This window comes from Protopterus annectens, chromosome 9.part0 (genome assembly GCF_019279795.1).
Source record: "Protopterus annectens isolate FY-2018-M chromosome 9.part0, PAN1.0, whole genome shotgun sequence".
Lineage (NCBI taxonomy): Eukaryota > Metazoa > Chordata > Ceratodontiformes > Protopteridae > Protopterus > Protopterus annectens.
Window position 1 is genome coordinate 495,135,383 of NC_056743.1, and position 24,667 is coordinate 495,160,049.

The 24,667-nt window shown below is 38.8% G+C and overlaps 1 protein-coding gene across 5 annotated transcripts in view; it reads right to left on the reverse strand.

Moving 5' to 3' along the window:
- LOC122811292 (STAM binding protein) overlaps positions 1-24,667 on the reverse strand; it is a 688,610-nt gene that overhangs the window by 637,951 nt on the left and 25,992 nt on the right. For 4 of the 5 annotated variants that reach the window (XM_044083041.1, XM_044083043.1, XM_044083042.1 and 1 more), the window contains exon 2: positions 13,062-13,271. In XM_044083041.1, the coding sequence (XP_043938976.1) occupies positions 13,062-13,261 (200 nt within the window). In that variant the 5' untranslated portion in view covers positions 13,262-13,271. Of the gene's footprint in view, positions 1-13,061; positions 13,272-24,667 lie in introns of those variants that run through there. The other variant, XM_044083045.1, reaches the window with a different exon arrangement.

Genomic DNA, 24,667 nt, shown 5'->3' on the forward strand with positions numbered 1-24,667 from the left:
TACGTTTTTTCGGAAGATCGGTAGTCGGATGGCTTATCAAAGCCATTTCGGAATACGGAGAATGAGAGCGAAAGAATTTAGAGACAAAGATAGCCCAACGATGAACAGTTCGGGCATTAAACAAGGCACAAAACCGACAGCGAGGAACGTCGTGGTCTGGGCCTAAACAGGTGATGCAGTAAGAATGAAAATCTCTGTGAGGTATTTCCTTTCCACAGGCAAGACAATTGTTAACTTTTTCTGACATTGGTTAGACAAAGAAAAAAGAATCCCCAATGGGGTACTTAGCTTTAGAAGACTTCAGGCTTGAAACTCAAAACATGAAAATTTCAGGTAGCGGCCGACCGGCACTTGTGAATTGCTTCTGCTTCGGGCTCCCGCGCAGCAAAAAAAGCTGATGTAATGGCGTCAGTTACATGTTATACATCCCTGACGTCATGGAAGAGGTGACAGCATCCGATGCAGAAATCCCAAGACTCTGGTATTCTTGCCGACTGAAGGCTACTGGCAGGCAGATAACCCAAAGTGTGATGACTGCAACAGTGAAACATGAAGAACATCTAGCTATGTTCCTGAAGAATGGAGAACAGCAACAGTAACTCCCCCTGCACAAAGGGGGGGCCATCAACTGACCCTGGGAACCACAGACCTAGAAGTCTAACCAGCCTCATCTGCAAGGCCATGGAAAGAATTATCATGGACCTTATTAACAAATTCCAAACACTCGACCCAACCCAATTTGGCTTTATTAAGGGTAGGTCATGCTTATTAAACCTGGCAGACTTCTTTGAGAATGTCGACAAAGCCATGGACAAAGGTAAGACAGTGACAACAGCCTATCTTGACCTTGCCAAGGCTTCTGACATAATCTCACACTCTGGCATTGTTGAGAAACTCTTCCAGCTGGGAATCAACCATTATGTTACTAGATGAGTAGCCAAATAGTTCACGGACAGAACACACACTGTCAAAATTGGTGATGCCACCTACACCAATACACCCATTACCACTGGAGAACCACAGGGGTCTCTGCTGGGCCCTTACTGATTGGCATGTATTTCTCAGAAGTTCATCAAGTTCGCAGATTATTGCAAACTGGGGGCAATCATTGAGTCTTCCAATGATGTCAACATATCACAAGAAGTGCCAACACAAATGAATGATGGGTGCCAAAGCCATGTCTAAAACTAAAAGAAAAAATGCATTATTATTCCCTTTGGCAAAACAGAATTCCCTACAAATTACAATATTGACAGCACCCCCCCTGAATGGTGACCAGTGCGAGACTTGGGAACACAGGTTGATAGCAATCTGAACTTCGACCACCAAGCTTCTGCAGTAGTAAGAAAAGCCTTCTACGTAACATACCTCATAAGCAAAGAGCATAACATCTGGGTCAAAGGAGGTTATAACGTCGCTGTACTCAACCCTCATCAGACCACCCTTTGCATGTGCCTCACCAGACACCTGTAGCAGCTGGACAGACATCAGAGGTTTCTTACTAAGAAAATACATAGACTCCAATCCATAATCTGCATGAACAAGCTGACAGCCCTGTCACTTTTCTCTGTATCTTACATGCTGCCGACAGGTGATGTGCCTGACCTACAAGGCAAACTCCAACAATGCCCTAGTGGAAATGCTGCACAACCTAGCTTGTGACATTAACATAACATGCTGGAGAAATACAGATGATTCCCATAAACTGTCGCTTCTCTGGAACAGACTTCCTATTCATGTAAGTTCCTCACTGAGTCTATTCAAACACAACCTGGATAATTGGATGGGAAACAGCAAATTCACCCCTAGAGTGGCACCCATGTCCCTCATGGACAGGGATAGTGTGTTGATCAAAGACCCACTCTGTTCATTAATTTGTTCTGCGAACTACCCAAAAGAACAAAAGGGGATACTTGAAATTAACATGGCTAGACTTGTAAAGGTTCTAAGGCCACTAGCCTAGTAACCTCCTATAAACAGCAAGTATCCACTTGAGACACAGAAGCAAGAAAATTACACAAGCAAGTTTTCTCTTCAGAACAGCAAACAGATGCATTAATTCCTCATATTCTCAAAATTGGTAATCATAAATATTAACATTTCGGCTTGACAGCTGAAAATTCTAGAAACAAGTGTTGCAGAATAGATTTTTCTCCAATTCTATCAAAAGCTTTCCCATCCTTGTCAGGAGGTGGTGATTTGGTGTTAGCTAAATGTTTTGCAGCAGTTAGGTTCACTAAATCAATAGCTGCTGGGTCTGATCTGGGATGAGTGTATACAAAGTTATAAGACTAAGGAACTTTATACAATCTATCTGCTTTCTTGGGAGCGGCAGGCTAGCTGGCAGACAAGTTAAAGGCTGTGACAAAAACATCATCCAGTGCTGAAAAAACAGGAGGAAGTGGGGTAGGTTCTGTTGTAATAAATCATAAATGTGGAATATCATTATGTTCCCACTGAAACAACGGAATCATTCTAGAAACAGTTTCAGAGAGAAACCACATTCTTCTCAGACTGAAGAGAGAAAATAGAGGCAGGGAAAAAGATAAGTCTCAGGAACAGGAAATGGCCACAGTTGAGCAGCCTGCTATGTTGGCAAAGGCTGTTTAGTAGTTTCCTTCTTACTGTGACTGAAAGAAGGAAAATCTGAGGAACCAGTAGGTTGCTCCATGGTTAAGCTGAAAAAGATGCCCAATTCCCAGAGAAGGCTGGCAGCAGTATTCGGTAAAACAATTAACGAGCAAAATATAACTTTTTCCCTGTAAAAAACATAGCAAAAAAGCTCTTTAAAACATTTACTACAGCCTGCAAAACTAAAATAAAATCATTACCTCAGAAAAAGTAGTTTTAAAACAGTTTTAATAACTTTTTTTACCATGGCAACACTCTCATTAAAAAGTAAAAGTCTCACAACAGTTATTAAAACACTTTTTCCTAGCTATAAAAAATTATGTTTCAGAAAAGTACAATTTATGTAAAAAAAAGTAAAATAGAAATATCAACACCCCCCCCCCCCAAGAGAACTCATCAGCCCAACAATGGAGTAGCTTTAGCTGTCCGTTAATCATTGAAAGCCCTCAAGAAGAGCAACCTTTGGCAGCAGGACAGCTCTGAAGGGCTTGCTGCCCAAACCTGCCTTTTTATAGTCAGCCCAGCTCAAACTGACTAACGGTTTGGGTGTATGTAGACGATGTCCTGTAGCTTTGGAATCTCGCTGGCTGTTATATGCATAGCAGGATAAAATCCATATAGTTCAGGCTAATGCAGCAGTAATCCATACAATGAGCATATGTAAACATATAATCAATGAAAAAGAAAAACAAGTTCATGCTCTTTGGTTAGAATGCCAATACCAGTCTCATACACCAAGTACAAATCATTTACACAAATATTGAAACTGTTGAAATATAAATACATAGGTGTTATTATTGACAACATAAAAATTGAGCACCCTTTACAGTCACTTAATAAAAAGCTACCTCATCCCACAAGGATTATATATCCTCTGTCAAAAATGTCTCCATGGCAGCAATGCTACTGGTAGCCTTAATAAACATGTATAACAAAAGCTAGAATCATCATACTAAAAGGTAGCCAAATATGTTACCCAACCAAATTGCAACCATCACACATGCATCTTCTCTCACCACTGTCAACCCCCTTTCCAATTTTTCTGTGGGGCTGGGTGTCGCATCACACTCTAAATAATCTAGACGTCCTTCAATAACAAAATCATATTCATGCCCCTAAATTTTACATACATATACTACTCGACAAAAAACTGCCAGCCCTGAAGACATTTTTAATAGTAAGCTACCAGTAGGATATTAAGTTCACAAAACACTTCTCTTCCAATTGTTTTATATTTTGTTCTCTGTAGATAAATACAATCCTGGAAAAATTCATACTTTTGTTATTTAAATTAAGTAATTGATGTAATTAAGTGTTATATATAAAGGGGTATGTTCTTTTGTGCTTTTGTACTCTGACAAGGCTGTGGCCGAAGCGCTAGAGATTGGTTTTAAATAAATCTGTTCTGTGTTTATAGAAGTTTATTTTGCTGCTTCTTTCAACTGGCTGAGTGGTATTTTTGCTTATATTTTTAAATTGTGGTATCGTGGATTTTTCCTTATGGCCAGTGATTCGTTGCAGCAACTACCACGGATATTTTGTGAAGATTCAGTTGGTATATTACAACCGAATAACCAACATACTCCCTTGCCCGTAGAGGATCGTCCCATAGAGGTTGGTTCGTTGGCCGCTAGCATGGAATCGTTTAGGTCCTGGGAACGCATGTTGGAAGAGGGCAGAAATCGTAGGTCTGCTAACCCGTTTCAAAGTATTGGTTCACCTGAGTCTGTTAATTTGTCATCTGCCGTTCTTGACAAGGTGGATTTTCTTGAGAAACTGTTGATAAAGGAAAATGCAGCATATTATAACATTCTGGGTCTTAAACGTTATTTAGACCTGGATATAACCCACTACTCCTTTCAACAGTAAGGGCAGTTCTGGTGTGCAGTTTGAGACTAGGTGGATTGCGGCTGCACACAAGTGTGTGAAAGAATGGCTACAGATTTTAATAGAAAGGGATGCCGTTAAGCAGCAAAACTTACGGATGAGCAAATTAACTTGGGGATCCTCGTTTTCAAGAAGTACTGGTTACATTAAATAATAGACTTGAAGGGGCTTCAGAGAATATTATTAAAAGAAAAATTTAAAAACTTGAAAGGGACCTTCGTGACTATGGACTTTAAAAAGTCTAATAAAACAGGAAACCGGGGGAGTACTTTCGGTAAGTCAAAACAGCAGTTGAGTGTTTCTTTTGCCTCGTCAGATGTAACCAACAGTGCAGGTGAATCAGAAAATGAGGATGTTGGATATCCTTCTTTACCTCAACCTAAGCAACCTAATTAGTGGAAGGAAAAGAACTTTCAGGGCCCTGTTGACCAGCACAATTTTCGTGGAGGAGAAAACAGATACGGCAACAGAACACATTATGACAGCAACAGAGATGGACAGAAATTTAATAATAAAAAGGACTCGATATTGATATGCAATATGTAAGTGATTTGTTAGAACATGTTGTAGTTAGGGATTTTAGTGGTACAATTGTAAATTTATCTACTGTGCAACTAATACTGAACTGTCAGTGTTACAAAAAGGGTTAAAATTTGTCCCCACGGCTTTTCCGCGGTGGTGTGTATTACAAATGGAAATTTTTTTTTATGTAGAAAGTTACATTTAGTAGATTTTTTGATGGTAGTATTGAAAAGGATGAAGAAATGTTATCTACTTCATCAGATGATGAAGATGAAATGTATTTTTCTTGCGATTCTTCTGCTGACTCTTTGAATGACCTAAATGCATATTGTTTACTGGATACATCACGTGTACGATATCAGAGTAGATTCATTCTTGCATTTAATAATGAGAATATACAGCAATTTTCAGTAATGGTAAAATACGCTTTGGAGAAGAAATTAAAAAACTTTTTTTCTGATAAAAATAACATTCAATATAATCTTGTTAGAAATGAATGGAAATCATTGCTGGATTTAAGTACAAGACGTGACATTGTCTTTAAACCCGCCGACAAGGGTCAGAAAATAGTAGTGCTTCATCATTCCCATTATTTTAATGTGTGTGTGGACCACTTGCTAGATGAAAGGGTTTATAAAGTTGTAAATAGGTCTGTATATTATAAAGCTATGGAAAATTTTAAGTGACTCTTGTTAAAAGGCTTGAGATTAGGCTATTTAACAAAACATAATGTAGAGGTCAAATTTAAGGTGGAGGGCAGCTCCATGGCCAAGTTTTATTGTTTACCTAAAATTCATAAGAGCATGGAGCAGCCTCCTGGACATCCTATAGTAGCGGAAGATAAATACTTCTTACATGGTGTAGGAAAACTGCTACATTTTCATTTTGTAAATTATGAAACAAAACTAGAATCATATGTTCATGATTCTTTTGACTTTATTAATAAAGTCAAATCAGTTAAATGTGGTAAAGGCTTTTACTGGGTGGTGATTGATGTGAAAAGTCTTTATACTAGTATTCTACATCATGTAGGTTTGGAAGCCGTGCAGTTTTTTCTAGGGAATAACCCCTTTGAGTTATTATGTTACTGAGTTATTGCATTTTTGTTTAACAATTTTTTTTTAGTTCAATAAATGTATTTATCATCAGTTACAGGGCACAGCAATGGGTGCATCTTTTGCACCCATGTATGTCAGCCTTGTAATGAGTTTATTTGAAGTTGAATTTTTGTATCAAAAAAGTTTTTTTATTCATAATGTATTTTTTATGCACGTTTTATTTATTTAATTTTTTTGTGCAAAACTGGTGAAAATTTAGTTGAGACCTTTGTTGGAGAGCTAAACAATAATCATTTTGGTTTGAGTTTTGATGGATTGCAAGTAGGAAAGAAAGTTGTATTTTTGGATCTGGAGTTAGATGTTAGTTCTGGAAATACTACCACTAAAATTCATAGAAAATTTTATGATGTTGCCCACTTTCTTGATAGTAATAGTTGAGACCTCATGCATACGCTTTGTGCCTTACCCTTTAATGAGCTTTTATGAGTCAGTAGACTATGTAGTGACCCAGATGTTTTGCGGCATGAATTGATTCAAACTTGTTTCATACTTAAACAAAGAGGGTATAGTAAAGATCTTATACTGCAGTCTATAAGGAAATTGCTATTTCAGCAAAGCCAGGATTTTGGACAAAGGAGTCTAAATAACTACTTGAGAGTAAAGGATTTATTTATATTTATTTACTCCAGTTTGGTGACCGGGGAAGTCCACTGGCTCGACAGCCCATTTTCAGTGGAGGCCCGGGGAGAAAAGCTCCACAATACAAAGTTACATTACATAGAGAATTACAAGAAAAATATTTGCAATGCAATCAACAGGTAGTATAACAATCAACAGGTAGTATTACAGTCAAAACAGATATCATTCAGTAAAGACAGCAAAAACTATTAACATTTTTTCAAGAGAAAGACAGTAATACAGCAAGATAGCTGGATGTTATTGTTTAGTTACATTTATAATCTAAGCATATGAGAGAAATTGGGAAGGTATGAAGATTAAGCATCATTGGGATTTTCTTCTCAAGGGTAAGAATAAGGTAAAAAAATTATTTAGATATCCTTTAATTTCATATAAAAATGGAAGAAATATTAAGGATATGGTTGTACATAATAATTTTGAGCCCCCTGATGAAATTATACAGAGAAGGAGAAACATATACGGAACTGTCCCATGTGGTGGTTGTTCTGTATGTGGATATATATCTAATTCCTTTGGAACAATTAATGGACTGAAGTTTTCCCTAGCTGGTTATTTTCCTGTAGCACAAAAGGAGCGATTTATTCTATTTCATGTAGTTGTAGCCTATTTTATATAGGCGAGCCCAAACGTACTTTTAGGGTAAGGCTACAGAAACATATTAGAGATGTTAGAAGGAATAATATGAAGAGTACAGTTACCCTTCATTTTAACATGTTTCATGGTGGGGAGTTGTGTCATTTAAAATCATGTGTTTTAGAACAAACTGTTGAAAATGATAAGATTGCTTTAAAAGAAAAAGTGCATTATAAAGAAACAGTTTTTTTATCTTGAAGTATGATACATTAGCCCCTAGGGGCATGAATAAGCAATGCAACTGGAAAGCACTTGTGTAATTAATTATTTAAATTAGGTAATTGATGTAATTAAGTGTTATATACAAGGGGTGTGTTCTTTTGTGTTTTTGTACTCCGAGAAGGCTGTGGCCGACGCGCTAGAGATTGGTTTTAAATAAATCTGTTCTGTGTTTATAGAAGTTTATTTTGCTGCTTCTTTTAACTGGCTGAGTGGCATTTTTGCTTATATTTTTTAAATTGTGGTATCGAAAATTCTTACTTTTCCCTTGGTGTTTTTTTTTTCTTGCTACTCATTAAAGCAAAGGTTATGTACTCACCAAAATGATAGATTCCAGTTGTCTTCTTTTCATCCAGTTCAACCCTTGGGTTATCGGATCAGACAGGATCCAACCTCAGTGGCTTTAGAAGCTGTAGATGAAGGGCTACGACTCCTCTCCTACCTATAAACCCTCTCTTCCTCCACGTATGTCAGATCTCATTTTCCACCAAGTATGTCGTATTTTCAAGGCCTTTGACTTTCAAAATGATTAGACAAGTACTTTTATTTTTAGTTCCTTTTTTTGGCAGTTAGATTATTACCTTTTCTTATTTAGAACTTAAAAAATGTATGTTCTGATGAAGTCCATTAATTTAGATTGGGCAAAAGTGCACAACTTATTTTCTTGGATTTTTATGCTTTATTTATTATTAAATAGTGTTTATCACACCTGGGTCCTGTTTTATTCCTAATCACATCACACTTTAGTTCTTTGTTGGCTTTGTTCATGGACACTTTTGCTAGGTTTTATTTTGTGCCCTGTCTTTACTGATAGAGTTTTGTATTGGGGAAATGGAAAAAGTATTTAAGATAGGTCTATACAAGAAGTGTCAGATATATCTCCAGTACCTAGATGATATTCATTTAATATGGAAGGGTAACTATACACAATTAGCTGAGTTTATAAATTCACTGGAAAACAGTACTCATTTTTTTTAATTTACATTCAATTGTAGCAAGGAAAACATATATTATTTAGATATTAAAATTATAAAGGGTAAACAAGGTAAACTAGCCTCTGCTGTATACAGAAAACCCACATTCAGCAATCATTTTCTTCATTATACTAGTGGTCACCCTATTTAGCAAAAGGAGGGGTTGGTTAGGAGTCAATTCATCAGGATTGCAAGGCTCACATCAAAAGATGAATGGTGTCTACATGAATTTTATAAATTAAAATCTATGTTTCTTGAGTGGGAATATCCTGAAGATCTGTTGGACAAGCAGTTTAACCATATTTTAACACACAGAACAGATCATTATGGACCTATTACATTTGGTTTACATCAATTAGGTAATAATTATTCAAATAATAATCTAAAGTGGTAAATAACAACAGTAATGGATTTTTCAATCATATGGTCCTGCATTATTCAGCAGACGTGGGTGATATTAGGAACATTGTGTATAAAAATAGGAATATATTGAAAAGTATCGATTTACCAAATTTAAATTTTTCTGAGTTTCATGACTTTCTCTATAAAAATATGAAAAACATTAAAAAGATCCTGGAGAAACCAGTTTTAAAAAATAGTTATTCCGTTTATCATACACTTAGAATGTGACAGCTATAGGCAGTGTACATATAGTGACACTGACCAAAGGGGGGAACTTTGGATATTATCAGTAAATGAAGACTACCATGCAGATATAATTGCAAAACAGACGAGGTGGTTTATTTGGCAAGGTGCTGTACGTGCACAACATTTTCCAGAGGAAAGAGTGACAATTTATTTATTTATTTATTCCAGTTTGATTACCAAGGAAGTCCATTGGGTCAACATGGCCCATTTTCAGTGGATGCCCAGGGAGAAAAGCTCCGAGAATGCATTAAATCAGATTACATACAAGATTTACAAGAAACACAAGCAAGGTTTTAGAATGAATTAAACAGTTTACAAATATGATTACAAGGAATACAAGACTGTACAGATTATAATTCTTATGGAACTGATTAGAATTAAGCTTTTTACATTAGTATAGGTAAGCAGTAATTCTTTGGAACTCTTTGAAACTGAATGTTAAGGTCATGTAGATATTTACATGTATTGAGAAGTTACAGGAATTGAGATATAGTGGAGGTGCTTTATGTGCACGTATCAGAGAAGAAAGGAGTACTAAGTTTTGTTGACCAAGTATAGCAGTAGAAGAATTAAGCAGAGGGATAAAGCTGCAGGAGATTGCAGGACAATTTGATAGAGCTGTAAGACTATGTCTGTAGGAGGAATATAGGGCTTATGTGTCAGTATGGGGAGACTCTTATGCTTGAAATGATCAAAAATTAAGTAGGGAGGAGGCAGGGGCATTTCCGTTTTGTAGACAGGTGTTTATGAAGCAGGGTCTTGAAATTGTCAGAGTTTGGGGTGGTTCTTAGTGAGGAAGGAAGGGAATTCCATTTTTTGCCAAGAGCATATGAGAGGAGCAGTTGGCCAGCAGGATGTTTAGGTTTATGGATAGCAATTAAGTTCTGATGCTCAGATCTAAGGGCTCTATTGGGAATATAAGGTGGAAGGATATTAGTTAGAGTGGGCATTTTGTAGGATGAAAAAATGAGTGTGTATGCTATAGAGAGTTGTAGGTAATCTAGATAGTTTGGTAGTTCTAGCCAGTTCAGGCCTCGTAGGGTGAAGCAGTGATGAGTGGAATTTTTGGATTTGGAGGCAAATTTAGAGATTTTATTGTAGCAGCTTTCTCATTTTGAGGTAGTAGAGGTTGCTTAGGAGAAGAGCACCATATAGTAAGGAAGGAAGAAGAAAAGTAGAGGCCAGAGTGTGCCTAATTGCGTTGGAGAGAAAGTGATTGTTCCTATATAACATACCTAGCTTTTGGTGGGGTTTTATGTTTTGTTGTACATGTATATCAAACTTTAGGTGTTCATCAACAATTATGCAGAGTAGTTTAGCTGAGGGGATGACTTCTATATGTGTGTTTGTTTGGCTAAAAATTATACCCTAATAAGGGGATAAGACAATACCCTTAATAAAATAATCAACATATATACAGTAGTAATAGAAAAGACAGTAAGAGCATGCTAGCTAGACATTCGTTAATTTATCAAAATTTTTACAAAATTTAAGTTTTCAATACTAGAAAAAGTTGAGTGCATGAACTATGGAAATAATTGGAAAAATAGTTTATTACACAAGGAAATGGTTTGGCAGCTGAGAATGGATGCATCAAACACACCTGGTTTCAATTATAAAAGTTCTGTAAGTAGTGAATTAAAAAGAGTTGCAGAGATTTGAGTTTATGTTTTTTTTATTAGTCGAGTCTTAATATTTATTAACTGTGTGTAAAACATTTATTTAATAAAACAGCAATTTTGTAGGTACCTATAGCTTTAAGATAGAAAACGGCAATTATGTAAATAGTAAGTTATTTAAATGACTGTAACAAATGAAATTCAGTTCTGAAGTCCAGAACGAAGTAGGGACAAAAGAGCTTAACTCTATAGTTATACAACAGATAATTTTATATCTTCCACATACAAAGTGTGAGAAAGATTTCACGTTTGTTTGTTGACCGTAGACAAGTCATTGGTGTTACAGTTTTAAAGTTTATGCGACAGTCCTTGGATGAGGCATCTGCACATTCCACAGCAATATATACATATAAAACATATAACATATACTCACACATATTTTTACTATATAATTATTTCATCTTTTCCAATAGATAGGCTTTTTTAGTATAGGATTATCCTTTTGTCTGTTGTTAGATAGTTGCTTCTTGTTAGTTTAGGGTTTTAAATTTCCTCTCAAGTTACCTTGCCAACCTTATAATAGACAAGCTTCAGGGCTATAAGAAGTGTATGGCCTGCGGACACAAGATTACACTGCAGGATCTGCATTACCTTTTTTTATTGTCTTGGAGCAGCCCACTTAGAGGCAGACTGTGAATTGGATTAAAAGACATCACTGCATCTTACTGTTCTTACACTTTCACATTGTTTTTCCAAAGCATCAGTAGTACACACTGTATCTTATTTTCTGCTGGGTTGTTGTTGTGTCTTTCGGCTTTTCCTGGTTAGGGGTCGCCACAGTGGAACTCCGGTCCGCTGATTGGCAGCAGATTTTTACGTGCCAAGTTGCCAGCTCTGACGCACAACCTTCAACGAAGGTACGCCCATTCACTCATGTCTCCAAACAAAAGATGCTCTAGGTGAGAATCGAACAGGACAATGTCTTACTGTGAGGCGACAACGCTACCGCAGCACCACCAGCTGGGTACTACCTCCTAAATCAAAATGTATTCATTTACCTAATCTACATTTTCTTTTGACTGGTAAACCATCACAGTTAGGATTTTTGAATGCTTTTTCTGATGCTGCTTGTTGTATTCTGTTTTGTGTACATTGCAACCTGTTCTTTTAATCTAGTTCAGGTCCTCTCTGACAAATAGGAGCGAGTAACATGGTTAACACAGTTAAAATACAAATAAATGAATAAAAGTTTGCATAACTCAATAATAAAGCATATTAAACTGCAACAAGGATAAAGTGTTGCCATGAGATATGGCATGTGTTAACAACGCCAATTTAAGTAAAACACATGAGTGCACAAACTGAAGGAACTAGATCAAAAGATAGACCATGGTTTAAGTGGTGGGAACAAGCCTCCCACACCCTTCAGCAACCTGTTAAGTACTATAACTTACACCATGGGTTGTACAATCGGAGGTTAATTTAAAACATCTACATAATGAGGCATACTGAAGCTTATACCAAGAGAAGCGATTCCTGGGGTATACAATAAGCTTCATATTGGACACACTCTTATGACATCTGGCACAGAGTGGCAAGCCAGAACATTAAACATTTGTACTCTTGTACTGCTTAAACAGACACTAGAAATGACCAAAGTGCCTTAAGGGTTAATGTTTAATCTGAAGAAATGTCTACCTAATGGATGGATTTCCACCAAATCTGTTCTGTATTACCCTGTCAGAGAAGCACAGTACAACAGACATGGTCCATTAAATGGCACATAAAATTTCTAAAAATGAGTACTGCTAAAATAATAAAGCCGGAAAACAAAGAAGGCAAAAACAAAAACCTTTCTCAATAACAGAAGAGATGTCACCAAAATACTGGCACATTTACAGAAAATGTTTCGCTTTTTTTTTTTTTTTTTTTTTTTTTTTTAATATCTGTCTTTTTATTGACCCAGATAAAACTGACAGTCACAATAAAGAATTCTATACAGTGTACTACAGTAATCAGTTCAAACATGCTGATGTAATAATGGTACTGGTGTACTTCTAACAATGCACACACATACATGATATATACATACATGATCCACAATCAGCTAAGATAAGTAAATGCCAAACCGTACAAATATAACAGCTAAAAGGAGAGTAACTTGTACTTACGTTATATATTTGTTATATAGAACAAATGCACTTTCAGTGTTGCCTTCATTTGCATAAATATTTGCCATTCTTATCATCTCAACTCCTGATCGGAAGTAGCGTCTTATTGGGATTTCATTATTTACTTCCACTGAACTTCCCTTCTGGGTAAGGGCTCGCACCCGCTCGTCAGGTGGAACTGCAACACTGAGCTCAGGCATTGAGGAAAACCTACAAAAAGAAATATGCACACTTCAGTTAGATTTTCTCTTTCTCATCTAGAAAAAAGTGTGTTTCTCAAAAATGTAATTCAACGAATGAATTTAAAGCACAAGCGGGACAAAAGACTGCAACATACTTAAAGGTCTTTATTTCTTACAGAAAAAAAAAAGCAAACCAGAAGTACAGGATGTAACAAAGACTGCAGCTAAGCATCTTTTACAGCGAATTAAGTCATTTTTTTTTCTGAATACCTCGCAGAAACATTACAAAATAAACATGGTCGGATGATATTTAAACTGTCTAGACAAATGCCTACAACATGGATCTGTAAATAACTTGCTTAGATACATGATGAAGCTAAAACTCTCTCTAATCTCTGCATGTATGTCCCCCTTGTGTTTCTTCTGCTGCTGAGGAAGCCATTCGCTGATCAGCTAGCTTACTACACTGCGTAAAATGAATGTTGACCCAAAACTCTTTGGATGCCGAAAATTATACTCCAATCTAACTCTTTTGGACTTTGGTAACTTATCAACCTCACTACTATAACTAACAAGCCCTAGATGTGAAAGCATCTTTAACTTGTTACGGCCCTCTATCCCCAAACAATATTACGGAGGCTGGAGTGATGGCCTAGGTTTGCAATTTAGTGTCATTCTTTGGTCACGAAAAACACATTCATTCTACTGCTCTGGAGAGATGCTAACTGATCCCAAATCATTTATCATGGTTATCATAACCATTTACTGTTGCACTTTAAGGATCTTCTCCAATGCTAACACAACAAACTCTTTGGTAAAAAGCACCTTCACTTCTGGCATCCCCAAAGGTTCTCTGCTGGGTCCTAATTGCTCTCTTTACTAATGACATAATCTCATCTATCTATCCCGCTAAAAAAACCCAACCTGATGGTTTTGCCCTGCACAACACCACTTTAGTTATCATTATTCTACAAAGCAGCCTTCAAAGTGATTTCAATATGCTTTTGACTAGCTAGCTAATAATCAGCTCTCAAATTTTCAGTCAAAAGTGTCAAAACAATTAGCTCCTTAAAGTTCCCCATATGTACCCATCACAGAAAATGGAACAAACAGGTCAATCGATACAACTATCTGGGACTACTGCAATACACAGGCCTGCTAGTACACCTCTAACAATCTAACTTACACTATCCAGGCTGCTATTTGCTAACTTTGTTCTCATTCCTAGACTTACAATGCATTCTTCCGCTGCCAAAGCGCGCGCACACATACATATTACAAACTACACTAAATGCCATTTGCATTTTCATCCACCTTTGTCCAAGAACTGAGCACAGCAGCACTGTTTAAAAAGCTAATTGGCTGCCAGTGCCACAAAAATCTTCCTTCTCTCATCACTCACTTTTTAATTACTGAATGAAAGGTACAGCCCCAGCTTCAGGAACAGACAGCTACCTCCTCCCTCCTCCCTCTTACCCACCAAAAATCCAGTTTTCACAAAATGATAGGTAAAAAAGTTGCTAAAAATACTGTAGTGTAGCATCTGCCAAATGCAATCACATAGCCAAAGAGTTTAGAAAGATAATACAGCACCATATTTTCAGAAGAAAGATACTAGGGCATCTTAAGAATATGAGAGATTGCTGCACCCTCCCCAGTGTCACATCCTCACTGGTAAGGTCAAACCACAAGGATGTCCCTTTCAAAATAAAAATCAACTTGTTAACCTCAGCAAGTCCTCTACTAGTTAGGAACTATTCCAAAGCAAAGCACAACCTATAAAGTAATGGTTTGTGTCAAAATTCAATGCCCCCTAACCCACAATTCACAGCAAACTATGCAAAACTGTCCACAAAGACACAAGACAGCCATGTAAATGGTTGTATAAAGGCTGCTGTACCTAACAGAAGTGTCTGAAACAAAGTCTTAAAAAAAAAAACACACTGGTGGAATCCTAACCTTAATGTGGTATAAAACAAAAAGAAAATGTCATGGCTAAAATCAGAAAGACCGAATCACATAATGATAGGAGCTCTCTAAATAACTAAACAGGAAGCTAAGGGGAATAATTAGCTTAATCAAGGCTAATTATGAGGCAAGGTAGCCACACAGGCTAAAAAAAAACACTACAAGGCCTTCTATAGATATGTCTGAATCCTCAAAGGTAGCACACATCAGTGTGCTGAACTGGTGGTACATGGTGCCACCTTCACTGTGTACAGCAACATTGCGAATTTGCTGGTTGAAAAATTCAGCTCAAACTTCACTCACTCCTCCCCACTAAACAGCTTGAAACATGATTTATCAGGATCACTTGAGTCACTTTTCATCTACAGCCTCAAAACAGGCCTTGTGCCATGAGAATGGAGGACTTTAATGTGTATTGCACTTCACAAGAGTGAACATCAGCCTACCCCAGAAACTACTCACCTATTAGTCTGACCAGTCTAATATGCAAAGCCATGGAACGAAAATGATCAACGACATAGGTCCCAACCTAGTTTGGTTTAGTCAAAGGAAGGTCATGCCTATGAAACCTGGTGACTTTCTCCAAGTCCACCAAGGCAATGGATGAGGGGAAAATGGTGCAGATCACCTACAAGGACTAGGTGAGGTATTTGATACCAGACCCCTCTTGGGTATAGTTAAACTTTTTGAACTGGGCAGACGCCCCTACATAACTTGCTGGATTGCCAGATGGCTCACAAACGAAACTCAGAAAGTAAGGATTGGTGAGACCACCTTCACTAAGAGACAGGTCACAGGCAGGGTACCTCAGGGCTCCATGCTGGGACCATTCCTATTTGGCATCTACTTCTCAGAAGTAAAGGCTAATGTCAAAGAACTTTGGCTGACCAAGTTTGCAGACAACTGTAAATTGAAAGAGCTTTCATAGATTATCCCCCTAAGAGACCAACATCTTACATGAGGGTCTAACACAGACAAATGACTGAGGCCAAAGTCATAGATTAAAACCTAATGCCAAGAAATGCATTATAGTGCGTTTTGGGAAAACTGTCACCAAGGCTAATTACTCCATCAACAAGATACCCCTAACAGCTGACCCAGTAGTCGGGGATCTGGGAACATGTAGACAGTAATCTGGCTTTTGACCAACATGTGGCCAAGGCAGTAAGAAAATAATTCTATGTCACCCAACTTATAAGTAAGGTCATGGCATTCAGGTCCAAGGAAGTCAGAGTGTCACTTTATTTGACCTTTATCAGACCCATCACTGAGTATAATTTCCTTTGGCATGTACCTGACTAGGCATATGAAACAGCTGGAATGCCCACAAAGGTTTCTTACCAGGAGAATGTGGAGTATAAACATACCATCCTATATGGTATATAAACTTAATAAGCTGGACATTAATCCCTACGTCACTCGTTGGGTTGCCAACTGGTTTGCTGATAGAACCCACACTGTAAAGTAGCAGACTCCAAATCCAGCTCCAGACAAGTGACAAGTGGAGTACCTCAGGGTCCAGTCCTGGGACCGCTCTTGCTTGGCATCTACTTCTCTGAAGTACAGGTCAACACTAAGGGACTCTGGCTAACAAAGTTTGCAGATGACTGCAAACTGGGAACCATTACTGAATCCCCAAATTATGTGGATATTCCACAAAAGGGCCTTACAGAAAAAGATGCTTGCTGCCAGAGCCATGGGTTCAAGCTCAATGCCAAGAAATGTATAGTTATCCCCTTTGGGAAAAAACATGTACCCGTAAATTACCACATAGGTGGCAGTACACACCGAAAGTGTGATAAGAGACTTAGGGACACAGGTGGACAGTGGTCTGACCTTCGATAACCACATCGCCACAATAGTCAAGAAATCCTTCTATGTGGCACACCTCATCACTAAGGGCTTTTCATCCAGAAAAAAAAGAGGTCATTGTTCCACTGTACTCATCCTTCATTAGACCCATTATAGAATACAACGCTCCGTTTGGTATGTACCTCTCAAGACATCTGCAACAACTGAAAAAAACACAGAAATACCTCACTAAAAGAATCACAGGCCTAAAGCAGATGCTCTATGCTGACCGTCTAAAAAAACTCCAGCTATACTCTGTCACATATCGTCTACTCAGAGGCGATCTCTGCTTAACATACAAGGCCATGTCAAACCCAGAGCTGTTGGACATGCTACACAAAGAAATCCCAATCCCTCAGAGCCACACGCTCCAGGGATCTAAACCTTATCATCACAATGAACAAAACATGCTGGAGGGATAGGTTCCTGACCCAGAGACTCCCCAGACTCTGGAATAGACTGACCATACATGTCAAGCAGAGCGCCTCTTTGGCCCTCTTTCAAAGGAACCTTGACGATTGGATGGGAGATGGGAAATTCACCCCGGGGGATCGCATCAGTCGCCCTGCTAGACAGCGGTCCAGGGAAGTAAATATTGTGGGAAGAAATAGCCAGGGAATTGTTATGGCTAGGCTTGTATAGGCCCTAGGGCCTATAGCCTAGTACCAACCTATGAACCTATGGTTCACCTTAAAGCCCTCTCTCTATACTCAGGTCTCCTACAGGTTACTGAGAGGAGGTTTATGTCTGGTATCATCCTCAGATCTAGCTCTGATGAACCTTTAGCAAATCTGCAAAATGAAATGCATTAGATTTAGCACTAGATCCAATTATTTAAATTTTGGTAGTGACATAAAGAAGACGTGTTGGCAAGACAGATATCTATCTCAGAGGATTCCCATGCTCTGAAACATGCTTCTCATCCACGTAAAGCAGTGTCCATACCTAACCCTATACAAGTGTAACCTTGACCAATGGATGGGAAATCAAAAATTTACCCCAGGTACAGCCCCCATGTCTCTGATGGACAAAGGCAGACACTAATGCCCAAATTAACATACCACCCACATAACTTCTAGAAACGTCCAAACGTACCCCCTCCTAACAATCGCCCATGATACACACAGACACAACTGGGTTGGGTTGCATGGTGAGGCTTATAAAAGCCCTGGTGGTCTGTCAAAGGAAAAAACTTCAAAGACCAATTCACGTTAAGTTCAAGCAAGGCACCCTTTATTACTTGCAGCAAGGAGACAAAGCATGTAGGCACAAGGTTTGTCTAGCTCTTTGGTGATCAGTATGTTATTCTTATACAGTTCTCCTCATGTCACATAGAAAATGTTACTATTCTAATGCTGACGTAGTTAGACACAGCTTTCTGTATTGTTCTACAGAAAATGTTACTAGACTTATTGCTGACTAGGTTAGATTATTTGCTAGCTTGCAAAACATTTTGAGAAAAACAACCTGACCTTGGGCTTATTTTAGCCCACCTTAACTTTTCAATTCTTCAGTTGTGCAGTTCTAATACATGTGTTACATTTTGCCTAGATTCAAGGTACATTTCTAGCTTTGGTACAAGTAATGCTGACTATGGTTTAAACTTTCAAGCATCTATTGTTTTCTTTATCGAAGCTTCTAGCAGCTGCATACTTTCTCATGGTATAAGCAGAAACGAATACCTCGGTTAGGTTTCATGACATTAGCAGAAATGAAATGTCTCTTGTTAAGTTTCTAATAGCTGTGCAGATTCATGCAGTGTGAACAGAATAAATGTATTAACCCTTTTAAACCTCGAATGCACTAAGCATGCATATTACTATTATATACTTTTCTAACATTTCCCCCCTTTTAATACTTTTATTCTACTTTCAAGATAAGCATAAACAGTTTTTTCTTCCCCCAACCTCTTCCTGCTCAGGATTTGCAGTTAAGAGAGTCATTCAGTTTAAACTTATGAAAGCATTTTCAGTTTTTCAGCAATTCTTCAAGTTCAGCACCTTGGTATAAGGTTTCTGAAACTGAAATGTCTATAAATTCTTTAATCAGTCTTTTTATGCAGGGGATGCAGCAGCACACACATACCACCAGTAGGATTATTCCTACAGAGATGGCAATCAGAATGTTCATCAGGATACTGCCCCACCCCCAAACAATTTCTGGAAAAAGTCCGTCAATGGATTTGGTCCTGGTTTGGTCATGGCTGACACCTGCTGAATTAACTCAAGATGGTTGTCTCTCATGTTTGTGGTCAGGAATATACGAACAGCACTCCTCCTGGATTAAAGCGCACGTACCTCCTCTCGCCGCTAAGGTGAAGTCAAGAGCCATGCGATTTTTGAAGCACCACTGTTCTCATGGCAGTCAGTTCATCAGTCACCAGTTCTAGGGCAGAAAAGGTTGCATTGCTCATTATTTCGAGAAGCTTAGACAATTTTCTCAGTTCCCAGATTGATTTTGTTGCTCCATATGCTGGCAGTACACCTGCCCACGATATAACAGTATCACTCAAGTCCATATGTGACGGTCCATTTTTCCCTAAGCCCAGAGCATGATGGTTTTTCCAGCGCGCATTGATTTGCCCCACTGGATTGACAGGCTTCTTGATTTCTCGAACATTCCGAATTTTCCCTTGAGGTAAAACTGCTGTGTGTCGTATGGCCGGAACCAGGTACCCCAAAAAACAACTGCCGGACCAATTCTCAGGTAACCATTTATATGCTTTCCTACCACATACAAAGTAACAATCTTCTACTTTGGTAGTAACTTTACTATGCCCTGGCTCTGCATGAAACATTTTTTGTCGATTATAGACAGTTGTCTATAGAGGTCAGCATTATGTTTTACTTCACCAATTGTCCTATGCATCAGTTCAACAAATGAATCATAGCTTGTGTTGCATCAGGTTTAGTGTAGCATCTATAGGGAACAGTCACATTGCAATTGCTCCAACCCACCTGAACTGTATCATTCTTGTAAAAACACACAGTTCCCTTCTGTCGAACAGACAAGTGCAATGCTACTTTATCTTGTGAAGTGACATCTGATGTATCATAAATTAAGTTTTCCCAGGTCTTGTTGGCTCCTAGGGGAACTGAAGTTAACAGTAACCCCCCATATGCTGTTGGCAAAGCTGTGCAAATCCAGCAATTCGAAACATTGAAGGTCTTAGCATACACATATTTGATTGCCTGATAAGTGTTAAAGTTCGGATGCCACTCTGCACACTTGTTTAGTTCAATTTGTGTGGCTGGGAAAAGGAATGGCCACAACAAAAAGATTATTGTCACTAGTACAGTCAACAGGATGATTATGCAATACTTTTGAGGAAATGGTTGCTCTGCATTTCTGTTTTCTCAGACTCTTCCAAGTAGGTGTATTTGGGTCTTACTGGATTCAGTCATCTTTATTTTGGACATGTGCTCTTACTCTCTGCTTTAATAGGACCTTCAGCACTGATGGTTTCTTCACTGGGGTTGAGACGGATCAGTCCTACTGATCTGACTCCCCTTTGTAGCCAGACTTTGTGCTGAGGGCCCCGATGGAGAGGTAAGATTTTTGTCTAACTCAAAGTTCTTAACCAGCTTGCAGTGCGTCAGGTGTATCCACGAAGCTCGTTCTGCTATCTTGACTGCAGTGGGTGTTGAAAGAAGCACCTGGTAGGGACCTTCCCACCTTGGCGATGACCAATTCTTCCTCTTGATGTTTTTGATCCACACCCAATCTCCGGGCGTCACTGCCACTTCTGATGTCTTGGTTTGTTTTCTATCTGAAACAGAATTTGATTGCAACAGATATTTAGAACTCAACAACTTTTTCATATATTCAGCTAGTGTGAAATCAGCTTCCTGGTCTGATGACATGAGAAGTTTCCACTGGGGTGTATAATAAGCCCTTCCAAATAATTTTTCAAAAGGAGTCAATCCTTTTGCTGTAGGGACAGTTCTCATGCTCAACACTGCCAGGGGCAAACAGTATAACCACTTTTTTCCTGTCTCAGCTATTAATTTTCTCAATTTGTTTTTTAGTATACCATTATGCCTTTCAACTAGCCCTACAGATTGTGGATGGTATGCACAATGATTTTTTAAAGAAATACCAAAATGCTTACTCAACTGCTGTATGGTTTGATTTACAAAGTGTGTACCATTGTCACTGTAGATCCTTTCCGGAATACCAAACCTAGGAATGATTTCCTTGACAAATACTTTTGCCACCGTAGCTGCATCTGGATTTTTGGTTGGAAAGGCTTCCACCCATCTGGAAAACATATCTACAATGACAAGACAATACTTCTTATTTTCACATTTGTTCAATTCTATGAAATCCATACAGAGTGTGAAACGGATATGGTGGTGTAGGGAAACTCTCTTGCTTGGGCTTTATCGCCCCCTGTGCATGATGTTTGTCACACATCTGACACATCAAACAAAATTTTTTAGAGTAGTTTGTAAATCCATACGTTATGAACACCTGGTTCACCAGCTGTACCATCCCCCCTGTTGAGACATGGCACTGCCCATGGCTCAACAAAGCTGCATATCGAAACAAATTAGAGGGTAGTGTCGGTTTTCCTTCTCTAGAGATGTACAGCCCCTTTTCGAGGATTGTTCCTCGTTTTATTCATCGTTGTTTTTCAGCTTGCGTAGTGAGTGTCTGCATTGTTTTTAACATATCTAAATCTAAAATCTCAGAGGGTTGTAATTCCTCATTTAAAAGAAATACTTATGTGGCTGCTTGTTTTGCAGCTGTATCAGCTCTCGCATTACCTTTTGAAATCCTATCTTGTTGCTTGGTGTGAGCTGTGCATTTACAAATGGCTACTTTCTGAGGTAACTGAATAGATTCTAAAAGATCTAAAATAAACTGTGCATGATTTATAGGTTTGCCAGTAGATGTTATCATTCCCCGGTTTTTCCACTGTTGTGCAAAAACATGTACAGTAGAAAAAGCGTACTGGCTATCAGTAAAAATGTTTACACATTTACCCTTTGCTAAGGTACATGCCCGTGTCAGGGCAATCAATTCTGCTGCCTGTTCAGATAAGTTGTGTGGTAAAGGTTTTGCTTCTATAATCCCAGTATCAGAAACTGCTGCATATCCTACTAGGTTCTGTCCTGCAGGACCCCTTCTGCACGAGCCATCCACGTAGTATGTCACCTCGGCATCATCCAAGGGGACATCAGTGAGATCTTTTCTAGGTAATGTCTTTTGCTCAATTACCTGCAGGCAGAGGTGTGGTGTGCCATCTTGCAGGGGTCGGGAGCAGAGTAGAAGGGTTTAAAGTCGTACAGTGCTCAATTGTCATATGAGGTTGGCTCAACAATATAGTCATACAGGAAAGATGCCTAGCAGGGGAAAGATATGCCACCTTTTCTTGTAGTAAAATAATCGTGACTGCATGAAGTACTCTCAAAGTAAGAGGGTGGAACAAAACTACTGAGGCTGAGGCCTGCACTGCCATTGCAGCTGCAACTACTGCTTGTACACAGTGAGGTAAGGATTGTGCCACTGGGTCTAGTTGTGATGAATAGTAAGCAATGGGGCATTGCTTATCCCCATGCTGTTGTGTTAATACTGATGTCATGTAACCCTGCTTACAATCTACAGTTTGGAAAAAACGTTCATGGTAGTTTGGCAATCCCAGAACTAATGAGGATGCTATTAACTGCTTTAGTTTGCAGAAAGCAGATTCTGCCTCTGGTGTCCATTGTAACAAATCCTGCGCCGTCATAGGCTTCTTATATACAAGGTCAGTCAGAGGTGCAGATTCCAAGGCATAGTTTGGAATCCAGCTTCGTCAAAAATTAGTTGTACCCAGGAAGGACATCATTTCCTTCTTGGTAGTGGGTTTTGATGCTTGCAAAATTGCTATTTTTCTGTCCTCATCTAATGTTCTACCTTCCTTGGATACTACATATCCTAGGTATTTGACTTGTTTTTTCCAAAGCTGCAGTTTACTTTTATTTACCTTATGCCCTTCAGCGGCTAAAGATCGTAGGAGTGCTATGGTATCTTCTCTACAATCCTGCTGGGTGGGGGCTGCCAGCAAGATGTCATCAACATAAAGTAAAATCTGACTGCCTCTTGGTGGGGTGAATCCCGCCAAGTTGCTTGCCATTTCTTGTGAGAATATCATTGGACTTTCACAATATCCCTGTGGTAGTCACGTATATGTATACCTTTTTCCCTGAAATGTGAATGCAAACCAATACTGGCTATCAGGGTGTATCAGTATCGAAAAGAACGCATTGTTAATGTCTACCACAGAAAAATACTTCTGTTGAGGTTTCAAATCATTCAACAGGGTGTGTGGGTCTGGCACCGTGGGTGCCCTTGATATTACCGCATCATTTACGGCTTGTAAATCTTGGACCATACGCCATTCTCCATTGGCCTTTTTAACTGGAAATAAGGGTGTGTTACATGGTGAATCGGGAGATTCTACTAGTATCCTTCCTTTAAGTAAGGCTGCTATAATAGGCTTTATCCCTGCCTCTGCATCTTTTCTTAACGGATACTGTCTTTTTTGTGGTCTGAATGTTGACTTTGGCGTGATAGTAACTGGTCCCGCTGTACGAATGAGTCCTACATCTGATTTTCCTGTTGACCAGAGGGTTTCTGGTATATTTCGTAAGGCATTTTCTTCCTCCTTTAATAGGAGTGTCAATCAGCTGTCCTCGCTAGACTGCAAGTGCACAGCTGGGTTGGTCCGAGTTATCCAATTCAACTTCTGTATTTGTATTCCCTGTTCTGACAGTTCTAGTTCTGTCTGTTTCTCCCATCTCGTGACTTTTTTTCCTAGGTCTGCCCATTCTATATTTCTGTTTTTGGTTAAGCTAACATGTGGTAATCGAATAGATTTATAAAGTGCAAAGAACTCCTGGGGCAATGAACAGCTGGTTACACTGTTCCCCTCTGTGTCCCAGTATAGGTTCTGCAATATCAATCTGTTTGCATGATGCTTAAATAATTCTTGCTCATATTCCTTATCAGGTCCTGGTGTGTTACAATAATGCAGGGTACAGTGCAACAGGTGTTGCTTATCAGTGTCAAGGGAAGGGAACTTGCTGATGGCTACATTCATTAACTCTTTGGTCACAGTCCCTGGACCAGTCGTAACCAAGTCCTGGCTGTACCAATAAAACATTTCACCCTCCGATTGCACTGCAAAGGTATCAATTTGTCGCTGTGTTTCCATACCCTGCATGGTTGGGACTACTGATATACCAAATAGCTGCATGAGATCTCTGCCCAAGAGGTTTACTGGGCATTTTGCAGAAACAACAATCTTGCTTTTTTGTGTCAATCCTGAAACTGGATCTGTTATTGCAATGTTACGGGAGAGAGGCTCCCGATACAGCTGTCCATTAGCTGCTTTGACCAGTATGTAATCAGGTGACCCTGTTTTCTGGCAGTTTGGAGGGATGTATTAGGGTTTGTGATGCCCCTGAGTCACACAAGAATTTGACTTCCCTCCCTTCTACCAAGAGTGTAACTTTTGGTTTCGTGTCTGCTAAATAAAGCTCCAAGCTTAATAGAGCTAGGTCTAATATTTCATTTTCTTCATTGTCACTAACTTCCTGCACTTCCTCTACTCCCTTT